Source organism: Hyaena hyaena, unplaced genomic scaffold (assembly GCF_003009895.1).
Source record: "Hyaena hyaena isolate Hyena2069 unplaced genomic scaffold, ASM300989v1 scaffold_53, whole genome shotgun sequence".
Taxonomy (NCBI): domain Eukaryota; kingdom Metazoa; phylum Chordata; class Mammalia; order Carnivora; family Hyaenidae; genus Hyaena; species Hyaena hyaena.
The window spans coordinates 1,332,348-1,351,700 of record NW_024080686.1 but is presented as its reverse complement, the minus strand read 5'-3'; the positions used below and the strand labels follow the sequence as shown (position 1 = coordinate 1,351,700).

The window sequence follows — 19,353 nt, the reverse complement described above, 5'->3', positions numbered from 1 at the left end:
CCCCTGTTCACGCTGTCTCTCTCTCTCCTAGAAATAAATAAAAAAAAAACAAAAAAAAAAACAAAAAAACAAACAAAAAAAACCCACGCATTTTCAAGTGTTTGAGATCAGGTCTGCCAACAACCCAGGCGGGTAGCAAGTAAGTCGGGAATAAAATTCACTGATATCAAAGCCAGACGAAAACCGCTTAATAAACTCTGGGAACTCATTATCAACTTGGCAAAACTCATCAGAAGTTTTCTCTCCCTAAAATCTATTGGGGGAGAAGTAAACGGTTGAAACAAAATGGATAAGGGCGCCTGGGTGGCTTAGTCGGTTAAGCGTCCGACTTTCGCTCAGGTCATGATCTCGCGGTTCGTGGGTTCGAGCCCCGCGTCGGGCTCTGTGCTGACAGCTCAGAGCTTGGAGCCTGTTTTGGATTCTGTGTCTCCCTCTTTCTGACCCTCCCCTGCTCATACCATCTCTCTCTCTCTCAGAAATAAATAAAACATTAAAAAAAAAAAAAAAAAGAAAATAGATAAGCTTAAGCTGGTTTTAGGTCAGGGCAGGCGAACTAGGAAAACAGCAAATTGCCTTTACCTTTGAGCGCGCTGTCATTGGCACCAAAGAAAATTGTAACTGCTACCGGGTTGTCCAAACCGTCCTCTTTCTTGATTAATCGTGGAAGGATGATTTTGGCCCATCTGGTATTGTAACCTGAAAATCCACGATTCAGAACATCACATTTTCTGAAATGAAGAATTTTTAAACAAAGATGAATTCCACAATTCCACCAAGAACAGTTTCTGGCTCCCTGCAGGGAACCAGCAGTGAGGGCGTGTCCTCCCTCTGGGCTGTGGTGGTGGCTTTGATGTGCTTTTTTAAAATAAGTTTATTTAAGTAATTCTATACACAACACGGGGCTCGAACTCATGACTCTGAGATCAAGAGTCGCATGTCCTGACTGAGCCAGCCAGGCGCCCCTGATGGGATTTCACACCCCTGCCCCCCGTGCACGGCCTCCCCGACCACGAACAGCCCCACGGGAGGCATGTTTGTGATACGTGATAAACCTACACTGAGGTGTCATCATCAGCAGGACCGATGGTTTTAATGCAATCATTTTAATAAATTACTTAGCGCCCATGACCCCGGGTTGTGTTTATAGATGCCTCGAGTTGTTCACAATAAAAATTTTTTAAAAATAACCAATCTCAGAGTTCAGTTCATGGTTGGCTAATCGATGTGGCTGACTTTGGTAGAGTCAATTCCCACATACAAGCAACGAAGCAGAGATGCTGGGGCGCCAACAAATTCTGCAGGGTGATGAGACCAGGCGACAGACGCCGCGCAGCAACGGGAGGGGGCTCGGTTTTGACGCTACTCTAAAAGCTCTTAACATTTATAATCTCGGGGAAAACAACAAACATTTCAGCCACGTTTATTTCTAACTGACTCTTAGTGTTTTTAATGCAGAATGACTACAAAGAGCTGACTAGCCATTTTAAAGACTCCATTTAAAATGAATACTCTAGAATCTTGACGAGAGGAGTCGATTTCCCTCCCTCCAGTGGTACCGTTGCTGTGACGCCCCGAGGCCTGTGAGGGGACAGTCCAGCACGAAGGGCTGGAATTGGAGGGGGCGGCGCCCAGATCTCGCTGCCCTGGACAAGGAGATCAGGCCTTGGCCACTTATTAATTCCTCTGGGCTTCAGGCTCCCCAACAGGAAGAGATGAACCTGACACGTAACCCGCAGGCAGGGTGAAAATTAACAGGAAGGCAGTAGCCAGACACACAGAAGGCACTCAGGGAATGGCAGCCACTGCAGACTGAGTAACAGGTCGTCATTAGAAGGACAGGGAGAAGAGACAAGTGAGGCCCAGGGTTGAAACCGTTAGGGCTCCCGTCTGAAAGGGGAAGAATATCTGAATTCCTCTGGATTGAATAACATAAACAACGGTACCCAACTTATTCAAAAGCCTACAGAAACTGGAAACTTATGAGGGAAGAAGAATTCAAAGATTCCTTGCCAAACATCCAGACTGTAAGACTGTCTTCTAGAAAAAAATGTAAATTAAGCTGTTTAAATTTTTTTGTTTTTTTTTTACATTTATTTATTATTGAGAGACAGAGCACGAACAGGGGAGGGGCAGAGGAGGAGACACAGAATCGGAAGCAGCTCCAGGCTCTGAGCCGTCAGTACAGAGCCAGACGTGGGGCCCAAACCCGTGAACTGCAGGATCATGACTGGAGCCGAAGTCAGTCGCTCAACCAACTGAGCCACCCAGGCGCCACTAAGCTGTTTTATAAAACAGGCAAGGGCATATTTTTAAAAGCAAACCGCAGAAGCTTTTAAAAACTAAAATTGTGGGGCACCTGGGTGGCTCAGTCAGTTAAGTGTCTGACTTCGGCTCAGGTCATGATGTTCTGTTCAGGCCCCATGTCTGGCTCTGTGCTGACAGCTTGGAGCCTGCTTCAGATTCTCTCTCTCTCATCTGTATGCACTCTCAAAAACAAACTTTTAAAAGAAACCCTGAAAATGGTTAAGTTTATTCTAACTCCTTCAAATGCCTCAAACCAAGTATTTTTGTTTAAAGAAATACAGAGATAAGGCTGTTTCGAAAAACATGAAAATACACCAATAAGTTTTAAAAGGATTTAAATAGATTTAAAAGTTATTAAAATGATTTTATAAGAAGTATACAAAGATCTTATTTAAAGCTAAAACTTGAGGGGCACCTGGGTGGCTCAGTCGGTTGAGTGTCTGACTTTGGCTCAGGTCATGATCTCAGGGTTCGTGGGTTTGAGCCCTGCATAGGGCTCTCTGCCTGGGGCCTGTCTTTGGGTTATATATCTCCCTCTCTCTCTGACCCTCCCCTGTTCATGCTATCTCTCTCAGAAATAAATAAAAACATTAAAAAAAAAAAAAAAAAGCTCAAACTTGAAAGATGTCACTACGGAACACAATAGATTTTATTAAAAAAGTTTTTTTAATGTTTATTTTGAGAGAGGGCGTACACGAGAGCGGGGAAGGGCAGAGAGAGAACCCCAAGGGCTCCATGCTGTTAGCACAGAGGCCCCAACTCTGGGCTCAATCCCATGAAGCACGAGACTGTGACCTGAGCCGAATCAATCGGACATTTAAGTGACTGAGCTCCCCAGGCCCCTCATGGACAGATTTGAGATTCAACACTCTCCACGCGGGCAGCGTACAGAAGGGCGGGTTCAGCGAGGTGCCTCTGAATTTTCAAACCTGGAAACTGGGTTACGCTAAACACTGAACGAGGACACCCGAAGCCGACAGAACGCCGGAAAACAGCCCCAAGCCCCCGCGAGTGGGTCCAGGGCTGTGCGCATGGCTGAGGCAGACATTAGGGGCCCAGGTCTGCAAATAGCTCACCCCAAGCAGGAACACAGCTAAAGATGAAAATGTCCATCAAAGGGGCACTTGTTTGGTGTGGCTGTGGCACAGAAAGAGCCCGGTTCTGGAGCTAAAAACGGAGGGCAGTGGGGACACGTCGTCGACGACCGCTGCCCTTGGTGTCTCCCGCCATCGCCCAGTGGAAGAGCGTGGGGCTCGGACGCCAAGGCCAGCGGCCCCTCCGCCTGGGCCCTGGCGCTCCCCGCGGCACTGCGGTTTCTAAATGGCCCTCGGGCATTTGGTGGGGGGAGTGTGGCCAGGCGGGGCGGGCATTCTGAGGGGGGGGGAGCCCGACGGGGAAGAGTTCACGGACCAGAGGCCCCTCTGTGGGGTCAGCCGGCTGCAGCTCTGCTTTGTGCCCCAACAGGATGCTCCCGAGAGTGAGAGATCGGAGGCGCAGCAGACCACCAGCCGCTACTGCTTGGTCGTGTGACTGCTCTCAATTCTGAAAAGTCGCTGGCTTCTAATTACACGGCCTTCGGGCAAGCGTGGCTGCAAACAAAGTCTGGCAGGATTTCAGCACTAAGATCATTAGCCGGTTATGAAACATTTGTGTGTGGGTAACACATTTGAAACACCTTGTTATCCAGGCCCCCTGAGTCACTATTTAGCTTTTCAGAAAAGGTTAAGAGACCAATTAAACAGTTACTGAGATCACTAAACATAAACCTGCTATTTCCTGAGTGCTTCCAAGTCCCAGGCACCTGCGCAGGCACACACGGGGTTTCCACCCTCCCGACAGGAGGGGGCGGCCTCATCGTCTCCAGAGGCGCAGGACCATGCGCTCCCAGGCCCGGCCACCTGCCACTTCCTAGCCTTGTGACCTCGTTATTTCACCTCCCTCCTTACTCTCCTCAGCTATAAAATGGACTGGAGAGCAATGCACTCTGTTTACAGGTGGTTATAAAGATTAAATAAGCCAATACACACGAAGCATTAGTTTTTGGCACCTAGTAAGCATTCGATAAAACTTGGCTATTATACTCCTCCATTTTTCAGAAGGGAAAACCGCTGAGGAACGAAGTGATATTTTCATGTTTTTTGATTGATTAAGTCTAAATAGGGAAAGCATCCGGGAACAGAAAAGCTAGAAGGTACTGATAAACCGGTAGTAGTACATCTAGCTTATTTCTTCTAAAGGAGAAGATAAAACTCCTGGTCAGGGGCACCTGGGTGGCTCAGTCGGTTAAGCGTCCGACTTCGGCTCAGGTCATGATCTCACGGTTCCTGGGTTTGAGCCCCGTGTCGGGCTCTGTGCTGACAGCTCAGAGCCTGGAGCCTCCTTCAGATTCTGTGTCTCCCTCTCTCTCTCTCTCAAAAATGAATAAACATTAAAAAAAAATTTTTTTTTAAATAAGCGCTCAAGTATCAATCTAGAAACTATTCTCACCTGACCAGCTTGTCAGCCAATGCTGCTCCCCATCCACCCTGCTGGAAAGAAAACTGGAAAAAAAGAAAAAAAAAAAGGCCATTACTACTTATCGGTGTCATTAGCACATTTTAGTAAGGGGCATTTTGGTCAGCAACTCCTTTGGTTTCCCCTTGGTACGCCCTGCCTTTATGGCCTTCATCGCTTGCATTGCTCAGAGGTCATTTTCAGGATTACTACAGCTAAATGTCAGCAGCACTCTGGAAATGAGCGGGAGTTCTCTTCCCTATGGACTGGATTTGAGCCAGCCACCTGTACTTTATTGAGACCTAATGTTAGAGTCATTTTTACTTAGGAAAACTACTTATTTGTAAGAGAAAAATCAACGGTACCTCCATGCTGTACTACATTTCCATAACGGAAATAAGGAAGTTAATTCCTGAACTCAGAGGGGAAGCCTTTTTCAAATATACTTTCCAATAAGTTTGCAAAGCCCTTACTGCCCCACTTGCCTGAAAAATGTTACCACTTACTGGCACATACACAGAGAACGGATTTAGGAAGTCATGTCTGAAGAGAACAAAACACCACCGGAGTAATTTTTAAAACTGTACTTCCTCCCTGTAGTAGAACATATATTCTCCCTTTATGGGAGCTGAAATGATCCTGGGTGAAAAGGTGATCGACCCGCGTTACTCTTGGAGACGTTTTATTCAAGATCAACTTGTTCCACCAGAGGAAGTGAACTGGTCCCAGGGGTTTTCTGCGTGGAACGGGCTGTACAGAACGGCAGGGAGCGATGCAGCCGCCACCGCGCCCTCGCAGGTGACCCACCGGTGGGGCTCCGCGTGGGAAAGGGAGCAGTCCGTGCTGTGAGCCCTAAAGGAGGTTTCGTGGAAAAGGAGGCGCCCGTCCCCGCCTCGACTCGTACAGGTCTCCCGATTATCCCCAGAACACTGACAAAGAGCAGTGAACTCAGCCTTGGTCACTGCCAGGGCGTGGCGTGGACCAGTCCCTCCACTTCCCCGAACTTGACCTCATCTGGAGGGCAGGGCACGCGGAACTGTGTGCAAGTACTACACCGCCCACACCGTTATCCCGAAGCCAGGAACGGCTGGCCATGGGGACCTCGGTACTGGGTTCCGAAGGGGCGCTGGAGGCGGCGAGGGCACGACCACCGTGAGGTCGCGGCCGGAGGCTGCGGGCGTTCCCGCGCAGACCCCGCCTCAGGGGCGCTCAGCCTTCGGGGCGGCCTGTGCTGGGGGGACGCGGCCTCGACAACCGCGGGACGGACGGGAGGATGGGAGCCGGGAGAGGGGAGTCAGGGGAGCGGCCAGGCCGGCGCTCTCGGCGGGGGCGTCGCCCAGAAGGCCCGACCGTGGACGCCCAAGGGACCCGGCCACGCCAGGGCCAAGCGGCGGTACCTGGGTGATGGAATCTCCGAAGAGCAACACCCGAGGCCAGCACAGAGTGCTCGCCGCCTCGCACAGCGCCATTTTACCTGCCGGCCGAAGGGCGGGGCCAGGCCGGATATCCGGGCGGGGCGAGCGGGCCGGGGGGCGGGGCGAGCGGGCCGGGGGCGGGGCGAGCGGGCCGAGCGGGCCGGGGCGGGGCGAGCGGGCCGGGGGGCGGGGCGAGCGGGCCGGGGGGCGGGGCGAGCGGGCCGGGGGGGCGGGGCGAGGCCGCTCGCGGGGGTGGAAGGAGGCGCCTGCGCAGTCCGTCGGGATGGCTGGCCGCCGCGCCCGCGGGTCCTGGGGCTGGCGTTCTCTGGCGAGCAGCGGGTCATTTTTAAGACATGCGGTAGCCGCTGCCCCTCGGGACGCTCATTTTTGTCCCGTAACCAAATCTCGGCGTCGTGCCTCTACTCCCTGTCCGTCCGTTCACGCCAGGTCTTCGGGCGCCGCCTGCCTCGCGCTGCCCCGCCCGGGCGGCCGCCCCGCCATCAGGGGTTTCCGCACGCGGCACGAGTGTGAAGTGGGAACGCGTCGGTCGTCGCGCGGCCCGCTCTCCTAAACGTACTCAACCATGTATGGAGGGTTTTGACCTCAGAGAAAAACTCAGGGCATTTGGTAAAGACCGGAAGGCAGACGATTCAAGGGCGAAGATGGGGAGAGAGGCTTGGGAAGTGGGGACCCAGCCAGGAAGCGGGGTGAAGGGTGGGAGGATGTAAAGTTACCAAAAGTAGTGTTTGCTAACCTCACAAAACCAGATTCTCGTCGAAGGCAGGCCAGGGGCATAAGGTAGCGGGGAGTCGGGGGGGTCCGCAGCACACCGGCCCCGCCGCAGTCTTGCCAGGACGGGTCTGCAGGCGCCGCGGACGGGCCCAAGCTGGGTTCCTACGGACGACACTCACAGGAGCTTGACCCGTTTTCCCGGAGACCTGGGGACCCTGCCGCCGCAGCCGGGCCATCACGTGCGTCCCCCCCCCCCCCGGGATAAAAAACGAGCCAGAAGGATGTATCGAAACAACGGAACTTAAGGTGAAAACCGGAAGGGCAGAGGGAGCAGTGCGCCCTAGGGAAGCAGACACACCGAGCGCCTTGGTGGCGCGGTCCGTTGAGTGTCCGACTCCGGAGTCTGGCTCCCGGTTTGTGAGTTCGAGCCCCGCCTCGGGCTCTGCGCAGATGGCACAGAGCTTGCTTGGGATTCTGTCTCTCCCTCTCTCTGCCCCTCCCAGCTTGTGCCCCCTCTCTCTCAAAATAAATAAATAACCGTGGGTGGGGGAAGCAGACATACCTCGGTGCGGCCACGACGGAGGGTGTCAGACGGAGGATGGCCGGCTCTTCCCGCCAGGAGTGCCCCGGCCTGGGCTAGAATCATCTGCGGAACTTTAGAAACGCGGTGAAAAAGGACCCACCCTCCACTCCAGACCAACTAACTTAGCCTCTGATGGGAAGAGGTGGGCGGCAGCGTGTTTGTAGTGCTCCCAGGTGATTCCAATGCGCAGCCAAGGTTGAACCCCTGGCTATTAAGGTGTTTGGACTTCGTTATAGTGGAGGCCTGAGGGGCTTTCAGCAGGGAAGGCTTGAGCAGGTGCGCGTCTCAGGAAGCAGCTACAGGGAGAAGGGAGGCACGGCAGCAGCCAGAGGGGCTGGGGTGGCGGACTCACAGGGCCCCGGGAGAGAAGACAAAGGCAGATTCAAGAGCAATTCAGAATCCTTAACTTAAATTGGTTACCTTGCGGAGAGGGACTAGGGGAAAAGGCACACACATCCTTTGACTCTATAGACCATCTTATTGAGATCTTACAGGTATGTATTTTTTGTGACTTAATGTTTTTATTAAAAAATTTTTTATAGTTTATTTTTGAGACAGAGCATGAGCGGGGGAGGGGCAGAGAGAGAGGAAGACACAGAATCTGAAACAGGATCCAGGCTCTTAGCTGTCCGCACAACACCTGACGCAGGGCTCGAACCCACAAACGCTAGATCATGACCCGAGCCGAAGTCGGATGCTTAACCGACTGAGCCACCCAGGTGCCCCTTAAAATTGTTTTTAAATCTATCACAACGAAGTCTTAATAGGACACTCATCAAAGGTGACCTTCAGAGCTTTGGTTTGGGCAAGAGACAAAGTGAGGTTCCCTCCAGAAGAAATAAATGTATTTCATTTCAAGCAAAACTTCAGATTTGTGCACTGGAGTTTGTCACTGCCCTGCTGGGAAGTCTGTTAAGTCACCAAGAGGTGAGGCCGGGGGGGCGGGGGGGGGCGGGACTAAATGTCGGTGGAGCTTATTGACTCGCTGGCACACTTTTAGCTTGACCGTGAGACTAAGTGGCTCTCGTGTTAGACCGTGAAGGTGGGCGCGAGCTCATTCCCTTGGCAGGAGTGGCCGCCACACCTCCACATGGAAGCAGACACCGAGAACACCCCGGGTGACCCGCTCCCTCTGCACACGGCACCCGCCACTCCTGTGTGCAGTCGCGTCCCAGTCTGAATTACCCGTGCTTCCGGAAACTGGTCTAGTGATTATTTACACACCAAGCAATTCAACAACTCACACCTGAATACCCTTGACCTTGAGTCATAAAAATTATATTCTGAATATCTGAATTGAATGTGTAGCTATTATACAAAGAAATTATCACGGAAGCCCAGAAATCGTAATTTTACGAATGTATCAATTAAGGAATTTGGCAAGAGTATCAGGAGGGAGGAAACAGAAAAGGGGCTTTAGGTGATAATCTCTATTCAAATTCAGGATATGAATATGAAAATGCAAACCATTGGGTACTTTCTTTCCTTTTTAAAAAAGGCAGGAAGACACCCCTGTCCAGCTGCAGGCCGCAGAGGTTTCCGGGGCAGCTGCGCCCAGGCCGGAAGCGCAATCAGCAGGTTCTGAAGAGGCAGTAGTTCCGGAATAATGGACGGAGGAGCTGGTAATTTGGCTGTATTTCAGCTGCGGGAACGGAGGCCATCTGACCCCGCAAGTAGAGAGGCTATTCCAGAGACTCATGTATTTTATTTTAAGAGAAGAAGAGTCCGGTACGAAGGAGCAGCCCCCGCGCCCAGAGGCCGCGGCCCTCAGTGAACCGGCGTGAGCGCCTCGTAGAGTCTCTGCACGGCCAGCTCCACCATCTCCCGGAGCGACTCGTCGTCCTCGCTTCCTTCTTCGCATTCAACAGTCTGAAAGGGAACACACACACAGGCCTTTCGATGGAAGTGTCTAGAAGCGTTATAGGGTGGGGGCGGAGGTCACGGCCGCACGGACTCTCAAGAACCTGAACTGGACACCGCACACCCGTGGGCAGGTGCCCGGATGCAGACTGCCGACAGCACAGTGGCCGGGTCTGATTAGAGATGTGTTTTGGAGAAAAAGAATACATGGACTATCTAGTGAACTATAGTTACTTCGAAGCCCATATTCTGACCCAGCAGATAATGGTACAAGGAAGTCAATCTTTGTAATAAAAACAACTGAGCCGTGGACGTGCTCATCTCAGCATTTGGTAGGGTTTTTTTATTTCTTCCAGCATTTGGTGTTAAATTTGATTTATGCTTACAACGTTCTAGTTATTTCTCAGCTACAAAACACTATAAGCTGTTTTATTATTATTTTTAAATGTTTATTTTTTGGGGCACCTGGGTGGCCAAATCAGCTGAGCATCCATAACTTCAGCTTAGGTCATGATCTCGTGGTTCTTGAGTTCAAGCCCACGGTGGGCTCTGTGCCGGCAACTTGGAGCCTGGAGCCTGCTTCAGATTCTGTGTCTCCCTTCTCTCTGCCCCTCCCCTGCTCGCACTGTTTCTCTCTCATTCTCTCAAAAATAAACATTAAAAAAACTAGGACAGAGAAGGGGAACAGAGGGTCCAAAGCGGGCTCTACACTGACAGCAGCAAGCTTGATGCGGGGCTCAAACTCACAAACCGCGAGATCATGACCTGAGCTGAAGTTAGGTGCTCAACTGACTGAGCCACCCAGGTTTTATATGCTGTTTTAAAAACTTTTTATCATAATATCACTCCTATCAAAACTTAGTAAAGAAAGAAAAAATAATGCCCTTAGTTCTATGACCTATTAACTACTGTTAACATGTTAGGGTATACCATTCTAGACTTTCAGCTCTACATACAGACTTCTTTAAAACCAAAATGGGGTAATTTATCATACCTGCTACCTTGTAACCATTCTTTCCAATCAATAGTGCGGGTGGACACCTGTGCACATTGGTCATCCATGTGGCCACCTTCCTGATGGCCACGTGGGTACAGTGCTCCGTGTGTAAGCACACGCCATACACACACACACATAATCTATTCAATTATTTTATTTATGGCTCCCACTCTTGGATATTTTGGTCTCTTGCAGTTTTGTTTATATTCTAATCAGTGCTAAAATAGAAATTCCTAGGTGTGTGTGTGTGTGTATATATATATATATCTTTGCTCTAATTATTTTATCATTAACTTTTCTAATTATTTTCTTCGTTTAAGTCCAGTAAGTGCAATTATGGATCAAGGTATTTACTTTCTTTAGCCTTTCATGCATTTCACCAAACTGCCCTGCAGAAAGAATGTGCTCTATTATTTACAACCGCCTCCCCGCCCCAAACTGCACTTGAGAATTAACTTGTTTTCCTGTTTTCACTGTCACTGGGTCACAGCACTCTTGTTAATAACCTATGCCCACACGACAGGCAAACAGTGATATTTCACACTTTCAGTTTGTATTTCCTCTTATTATTAGATTGGATCTGACTAATGGTGTCCTGTGTTTGCTGACTATCCATCCATATTTCTTCTCTAGCGAATCACTTGTTTATGTTCTTAGCTTATTTTTCTATTGAGCTAAGATAAACTTAGCGTCTCCTCAAAGCATCTGTATAGTCCAAGAACATGAAAGAAATTTCAAATATGTTATTTGCTTAGTAGAACTGTTTTAATCTTCAAAACCAAGCCGCAGAGGAAGATACACTCCTTCATTTATGCTTGTGGAAAACTTATGTGGGACCTGTGCTGGGAGAGCAGAGCAGGCCCCACGGTCTCGAATCCTATTGTCTGGAAAAGCCGCCTGGATCTTGCTGGTGCCAACGAGACAGCAGCTTTTCTGAAAAATCTACAATCAACTGGATGCCAAACTCGAGAAATGCCGTAGTGGATTCAGGCCTCTTGTGGAAAAGGAAGCCAGTGGGAAAGATGCATGTGCAAACGTGTGCGGCGCAGCGACATGCAAATGTGTCTGGGGCGGGGTGGGAACGAAGCAATGGGGGGCGCCTGCCTGGCTCAGGTGGAGGGGCATCTACTCTTGGTCTCGCTTGCGGTTTTGAGTTTGAGCTCCACGCTGTGTGTAGAGATTGCTTAAAAAAGAAATTAATTAAAAAATAAATAGGGGCGCCTGGGTGGCTCAGTCGGTTAAGCATCCGACTTCGGCTCAGGTCATGATCTCACGGTTCGTGGGTTCGAGCCCCGTGTCAGGCTCTGTGCTGACAGCTCAGAGCCTGGAGCCTGTTTCGGAGTCTGTGTCTCCCTCTCTCTGACCCTCCCTTGTTCACGCTGTCTCTATCTCTCTCTCAAAAATAAATAAAACATTAAAAACAAAATTTAAAAAAAGAAAGAAAAAGCAAGAACGTGTGACTTTACATATAGCAACAAAACCCAGCCTGTAAAAAATGTATGGAGGAAAAAAACTGGAAGGAAATGTCAAAATAGGAGAGTCTGGTACGAGATCAGATTCTTTCTGTTTCTACTTTCTTTCCCAAATGTCTTGAAGCGTAGGAAGGAGCGGCTACGCACCCGTGTCTCCAGGTTTATATTTGCAGTTTTCCCATCCACTGTGACGCTGAGAACGGAACCGTCTTTCACACTCACGCAGTCCTCTCCAAATATGTCCCTTAACACAAACAAAGATGCTACATGAGTGCAAAATATATCTATGAATTAGTCAAGTACACTTTTATATATTGGGGGAAAATAATATTGAAAATAGCTCCTAATTCCAAGGCAGAAGACTTTTTTTTTCTTTTTTTTTAATGTTTTTATTTATTTCTAGGAGAGAGAGAGAGAGAGACAGCGTGAGCAGGGGAGGGTAAGAGAGAGAGGGAGTCACAGACTGAAACAGGCTCCAGGCTCTGAGCTGGCAGTCAGCACAGAGCCCAACGCGGGGCTCGAACCCACGAACCGCGAGATCATGACCTAAGCAAAAGTTGGACGCTTAACCGACTAAGCCACCCAGGCGCCCCCCAAAGCAGACTTCTATCTATACTCTAAAAAAAAATTTTTTTTTGAGACAGAGAGAGACAGAGCACAAGTGGGGGAGGGGCAGAGAGAGAGGGAGACACAGAATCAAACAGGCTCCAGGCTCTGAGCTGGCTGTCAGCATACAGCCCGACGTGGGGCTCGAACGCATGAACCGTGAGTTCATGACCTGAGCGGAAGTCGGACGCTTCACTGAGTCCCCCAGGCGCCCCTATCTTTCTATACTTCTATCTATTCCTGAGATGTACTTCATGTAACTTCACATATTTTGTTAATTTTATAAAATGAGTAAAATCCACAGCTATCATTAAGAATGCTTTCTTCAGGGGCACGTGACTGGCTCAGTCGGTAGAGCATGTGACTTTTGATCTCAGAGTCATGAGTTCAAGCCCCATGTTGGGCCAAGAGCTTACTTAAATTTAGGTAAGAAGCCTCTTCTACACAGAAGGAAAAAAGACACACGGAAGGGATGTGATGCCCGCGACCGGAAAGCAGCAGAGCTGGGATGCAAACCCGGGCATCTAGCTGAACTGGTCTCAAGTCCACAGGCTGTGTGCCCTTCTGAATTCGCTCCAGAAGCCTCTGAGTGAAACTCTATTCACTGAGCATCTTCTGTGTGCTGTCTTCTTAGTGACACACGTCACTGTCACTAACCCTAACCCGGCCTCTATCACTGAGAAGCTATGGGTTTCTTTGTTTTGTTTTATTTTAGAAAGAGAGAGAGGGAGAGAGAGGGAGAGGGAGGGAGAGGGAGGGAGAGGGAGAGAGAGAATCTTAAGCAGGCTCCATGCTCACCTCGGAGCTCAATACCACAACCCTGGGATCATGCATGATCTGAGTCGAAATCAAGAGTTGGACGCTAAACCCACTGAGTCACCCAGGGGCCCCGCAAGGAGCTACAGTTTAATCATTAATTTGCACATCCATCCCCATCAGTTACAGGGGCGCCTGCAACAGCAATCCAATGAGCAGGCCGGGCACAGGCAAGAAAAGGCAGTTAGCGAATCTTTGCCAACTATGCCAGAAATGGCTGACCATGGAGATCAAAGGTATTTGGAACTAGCTAGAGCGTTTAGCTGGAAGGCTGTGGTTCAAACTGCTTTACTGATACAAACACAGACACCCAGAGAGGTTAAGTACCCTGTCTGAGCGTCACAACCAGGGAGTGATCCAGAACTAAGTGCCGGCTCCCGCCTCCCCACCCTCTGCCTTCGTCACCCAGTGGGGCAGGAATGGCGCAATACTTACTGCAGCATGATCTCCAACCTTTTGCTATAAACGTGCATTTCTAGCTTTTTGGAAACCTTCTGTACTGCACCTGGGGGAGAAAGCAAGAGTTGGATTTCCAAGTTCTTATTTAGAAGAATTCTCAAGTCAGCAATGTGAACACAGCTACTGATAGGGGATTAACTACAGAATCCCTCAAGTGACACACATACCATCTACCTGCTGAGGCAAACTGCTATTTTGTTCTTGTTAAATAGAGAACCACATAAAAATGACATTTAAGATGATTTTAAATGATATTTGTAATGTTTCTCAAACTTCCCACATTTCCTTGATGAGCGCAGGGAAACTGTGACTTCGGGAATTCTAGGGGCACGTCCACACCCAGAGATCTCTGAAGTTTTTGCTTCACCTAAAACATTTACATTTAGCATTGTACTATATATAATATATACAATACACCTATAATGATCTAAATAAAATTATTATTTAAAATCATTTTGCCAGGTAAGAGGGCACCTGGCTGGCTTAGTTTATGGAATGTGCGACTCTTGGATCTCAGGGTTGTAAGTTCGAGCCCCACACTGGGCATAGAGATTACTTCAAAAAAAAAAAATCTGTAAGAAAGGTAATGAAATGAAATAATCTGTCAGATTACTTAGCTTCTGCTTCACAAAACAAAGTAATCTGATGGTTCAGGAAAACGATCTGGAGTTTTGAGTGTGCCCAGGGACATAACTATCTCCCAGGCCATCACCAGCAACACGGTGAAGAACTGTCTGGCTGTTCCTTAAAAAGTTATTTTGCCATAAAAAGGAATGAAGACTGATTTGTGCTACAACACAGATGAACCTTGAAAGAATTGCACTAAACGAAAGAAGCCAGTCACAAAATCCCATGTGTTAAAATTCTATTTATATGAACTGTCCAGGAGAGGCAAATCCACAGAGACAGAAAGTGGCTCAGTGGTTGTTTGGGGGACAACAGCTAGAGATCTGGTGTCTCTCTGTTGAGCAATGTGATGCTGATTGTGGTCTACTCTGTGGAATAGAGCCAAACTGACATTTCTCCTAAATTATTCTGTAAGTCAGATGGTAGCAACTCTAATTTTAATATATGAGTCTTTTTCCTTCTTTTTTATTTTTTTTTAATGTTTTATTTATTTCTAGGAGAGAGAGAGAGACAGCGTGAGCAGGGGAGGGTCAGAGAGAGAGGGAGTGACAGACTGAAACAGGCTCCAGGCTCTGAGCTGGCAGTCAGCACAGAGCCCGACGCGGGGCTCGAACCCACGAACCGCGAGATCATGACCTAAGCGAAAGTCGGACGCTTAACCGACTAAGCCACCCAGGCGCCCCTCCTTCTTTTTTAAAAATGTAGACACCGAGTTGTCTGGCTGGCCCAGCCGGTTAAGCGTCCGACTCTTGGTTTCAGCTCAGGTCCTGATCTCACAGTTCAGGGAATCGAGCCCCGTGTCGGGCTCTGTGCTGACACTGTGGACCCTGCTTGGGACTCTTTCTCTCTGGCTGCCCCTCCCCTGCTCATGCTCTCTCTCTCTCTCAAAATAAATATTTACAAAATGTAGATCTCACTGACATATAATATTAGAGTAGTTTCAGATATACGACATAATGATTTGATATTTGTATACATAGCAAAATGACCACAGTAAGTGTAGTTAATCATCCATCACAAGTCACAAAAGTTTTTTTCCTCGTGATGAATAACTAAATATACAACAAACTAGACGCCAGCCTAGAAAGCTAAATAAAACTTTACACTTCAATTATAATCCTCAATTCTCTTATTAAATAAGCATTTAACTGACATGGAAAATCTCATTAAATACATTATTAAAAAATATCTAAGCCATGAAACTATTAAAAGAAACTTTCTAAAATGTGAGTGCACATGGATGTATATTTGCATATTTATTTATTACTAATATTTAATAAGCTCCTCAGATATGTAAGATTATACTGTGTATAATGTGGAAGCACAGTTACACACGTACACCTGTCCTCGGTAGTGTGTGTGTCAAAGCAGGGCACGGGTAGTGTACAAGTGAAGATGGAATGTAAGAACATAAAATAATACATTTTGAAAAGCATACGTTTTTTAAAAAGCATAAATTCAAAATAACACATTTTGAAAAAGCGTAAGTACATTCTGAAAAAGCATAAACTGCTGTGTGTCCTCATCCTTGGTGAGCAGAAGGGATACAGAAATTGAAGTTGGGGCTAAACACACACGCGGATACAAATACAAGTTTCCGGAATCTGGATCCAAGTGTCAACAGGCTAAGAAATGAAAGGGGAGCGAAACGCTAGCAACACAGAATCACAGTGTTCACAGAAGCTGCCTCTCGAATGGACCTGGCAAACTTCTGGAAACAGCTAGGTCGTATTTCAGGCTTTGTGAACCACATGGTCTCGGCTGTAAGTACTCTACTCTGCTGTGGCGGCTCAGAGAGCAGCACTACACGACATGTAAACAAACGGGCATTGCTGTTTCAATAAAACTTTATACAAACAGGTGGAGCGCTAGACTTGGCTGGGGGGCCCTAGTTGTTGACTCTGCCCTAAAACGTTAAAATACCAAGTTTGGACAGGACAAAGTCAATTCGTTACACAGTAAACATACAGAATGAACATCCTCAACTGCCCCACAGGCAGCAAATGAAAAGAGGAAGTGTGTCAGTCCTGGTAATAATTTCCATTTTCTGAAGAAGCAAGTACTACCTAGTAAACCCTGTCACTTGGCCCTGAGGGTGACAGCGCTCTCTGCTAACGTATCACTCCTTGGGTCACCGTCTTCTCTCTTTAAAATTCATCTTCTCTCTTTTCTCACACCCTCTGTATCTAACCCAGCGGGAAACACTGCTCTCTTGACCTTCAGTGTATCTCCAGAATCCAACCACTTTCTCCCCACTGCACCACCTCTACCCTCCCCAGAGCGCCACCTCCTACCTGCACGGCCCCAAAAGCTCCGACCTGAAACATCTGCTTTCTTACTCACCCTCCCCAATCTCTTCTCAACAAGCACCGCAGCAATCCTTTAAAAACCTTACAGCATAACCCACTTTACTCAGACTTTAAGTCCAAAGTCCTTAAAAAGGCCCCCAAAACCCTAGACATCTGCCCCCTCTCCAAAACCGATGAGGCTGTCCCAGCGCTCACTAGCAAATCCACTCCTGGAGCATAACACTCTGCTTTGTTCCCTGCTGTGCCCAAAGCACCTAGAACAGCACCTGCCAAACAGAAGGCGCACAATCGGTATTTGTTAAATGAATATGCAAGCACCTCATTACTCCAGAAGAAAACAGTATCCTTTTCATGTAACACAAGGTAGGGAAGAGCGAGGGAAAACAGGGCGGCCAGCTCACTTAGCACAAGCAGCTGGTGGAAGAAACCCTGTTCTTACCTGTCCGCGATGAAGCTCTGCTGACCTGCCCCGAGGCTAACTTTAGGGAGAAATGTGTATGTCATTACTGTTACTGAAAATGGATCACTAATAATAGTTACTTCTGACTCAATGGCCATGGATCAGAGTGAAGGTACATTTCCACGCTGGACCAGAGCGCTAAGAAAAATGCCCGGTGTAAGGCCGGACCACTCTGTGGTGGCTCACGCATCCCCTCTCTGTAACCCGACGTGGGACACGAAGGCCGGCCGTGGTCTCAGCGAAGCGGCAGCAACACTGAGAGCTGCGCCCACGGGACACCCGGGTGTCACCCTTCTGTTCTTGTCCCCTGCGCTTCGCTCCGCCCCTCGCTCCGCTGCCCCTGACCGCTGCCCCACGGATTCGCTGTGGCCTCTGTAAAAGGTCCCCCTCCCCCACCCTGCACTTGGTCCTTTTTATATCTGTATCACCTAAGATAACAAAAATGTAAAACTGTCAAATAAGAGAAAGTGCCTTCCAAACTGTTCTGGCCTGGGTGTGCTTTGCGCTCCGGGGCAGAGGCTGTGACACTGAATAAGCATCTCACTGAATGTGCGAATCCGAGCGGGGACGTTCTCCTGGGGCCTGTATGAACACGCAGCTCCCTCCGCCACATTAGGTGCACAAAGGGACCCATTACCCACCGATTCAACTAAAGCACATTATCGGTGGTGTCCAAATTGAAATTTTTCGTATTACTCAAATTCAAATTCAGACAAGTAATTTACATTTGTCTAGGTATTTATGTATTTCAGAATTAGGTGCAGTCGGTTCTAAGAAGATGCATTAAATATTCAGCTAAATGTTTTTTCCTTGTAAAATCAAACACTATCTACTCAGTAATTAATTTATTTTTTAATTTTAAGAAAGAGAACTATTCTATCAGAGAACGAGAGCTGAGGCCAGGAGGCGGCTAAAGGCTGGGAGCTTCCCCAGATTCTTCACGGGTGACTTCCTGCCATAGTGGCAAAAAGGGCGACGTTACATGCCACTGATGCACACCGTAAGACATATTTAATCCTGACTTATGTATAAAATAGAATAAAACTGTAAAGAAATAACACGAAGGTAGCTTTACTAACACAAAGATACCTTTCTTTGACTGAAAACTGCTGCCTACCAGAGAAAACAAAAAGTGATTGCAAAATTGCCCTATAGGGAGATTCCTTTCTGCTCCGCAAGTTTTACTGAACACGTGCAGGGCCGCGGTACTGTTTAATTAGACATGCGGGCTCAATTCAGCGATACTCTGGAATTTCGGATTAAATTGTTTTTAAGAGGACCGTTACTAAGGAGTTCTATCTTCGTGGTGGTCATGGCAACCAGAACTTTGGCGAAAGCACAAGTAAAGACCTGAGACAGAAAGGAAAATATTAGTAACCTGCACTGTTATGCACTTATTGTATCTCAGAGGTGACAGGAATGGAATGATCAGCTTTCAAGTTCTAAGACTCTGTCTTCGGCTTTCAGTTCACAGACCGTGGGAAAAGCGGAAGAACTCACTGAGAACAATGAAGTAATTCTGTACCTTTCCTTATTTTCGGGTTTGACTGAACTTCCAGGATCACGGTGGTCACTGTGTCCGCATACATGTCGTTGGAAGGGTTTGCTAACCACTGGGAAGCAAAAGGCAGGATTAGGAGGGTACGAACACGGGCAACCACAGAACACTGTACACGTGGGACTTCTGTTTCTAGCATTTTCGCTGACGCTAACTAGTTGTTTCCTGAAGCTACTAACGCTGGGCTTCTCCAATTTCCTACCAATAACAACAGTACCGTGTCCTGAGCACTTCCTCTGCAGCAAGTGCCTTACACGCATTCCCTCGTTTAACCCTCCCACCCAGCACCTTCGTCTCAGAGGTCACTCGTCTCAGAGGTCACTCGCGTGAGGGGACAGGCGGGGAGTGCTGGCAGACCCTGGACTACAGGCCAAGCCCTAAGCACCGGGTTTCAGAAGCACACCCAGCACGGGCACATGCCCCCTGGGCGCTCAGTGACGGCTCACGCCTGCCGGGCCAGGGACAGAGAGGAACGTGTGCCTCTCCTACCTGTTATCTTTTCAAGAAGCGCTTTCAACAAGCACCGTGAGGCACTTGAAAACCTTTCTCTGAGATGCTCTTGGCGTTAACTCTGGGGAACATAAGCACAGCACTTAGTAGAAAGAGCTAAATTAATGTCCCCAGTAACGTTCCCCCTTCCGAGAGCAATCATGTTCACGTAT

The 19,353-nt window shown here is 48.4% G+C and overlaps 2 protein-coding genes across 3 annotated transcripts in view; both read right to left on the bottom strand.

Moving 5' to 3' along the window:
* IAH1 (isoamyl acetate hydrolyzing esterase 1 (putative)) overlaps positions 1-6,288 on the bottom strand; it is an 11,934-nt gene extending 5,646 nt beyond the window's left edge. The window contains exons 1-3 of the mRNA XM_039231022.1: positions 6,195-6,288; positions 4,792-4,844; positions 580-728 (exon numbers count right to left, since the gene is read on the bottom strand). Of these exons, the coding sequence (XP_039086953.1) occupies positions 580-728; positions 4,792-4,844; positions 6,195-6,266 (274 nt within the window). The 5' untranslated portion in view covers positions 6,267-6,288. The remainder of the gene's footprint in view (positions 1-579; positions 729-4,791; positions 4,845-6,194) is intronic.
* Positions 6,289-8,975: 2,687 nt separating this feature from the next.
* Positions 8,976-19,353, bottom strand: part of CPSF3 (cleavage and polyadenylation specific factor 3) — a 41,766-nt gene continuing 31,388 nt past the window's right edge. For both annotated transcript variants that reach the window (XM_039231041.1, XM_039231042.1), the window contains 4 exons: positions 18,659-18,746; positions 13,714-13,783; positions 12,004-12,100; positions 8,976-9,396 (listed from right to left, as the gene is read on the bottom strand). In XM_039231041.1, coding sequence (XP_039086972.1) covers positions 9,295-9,396; positions 12,004-12,100; positions 13,714-13,783; positions 18,659-18,746 — 357 coding nt within the window. In that variant the 3' untranslated portion in view covers positions 8,976-9,294. The remainder of the gene's footprint in view (positions 9,397-12,003; positions 12,101-13,713; positions 13,784-18,658; positions 18,747-19,353) is intronic.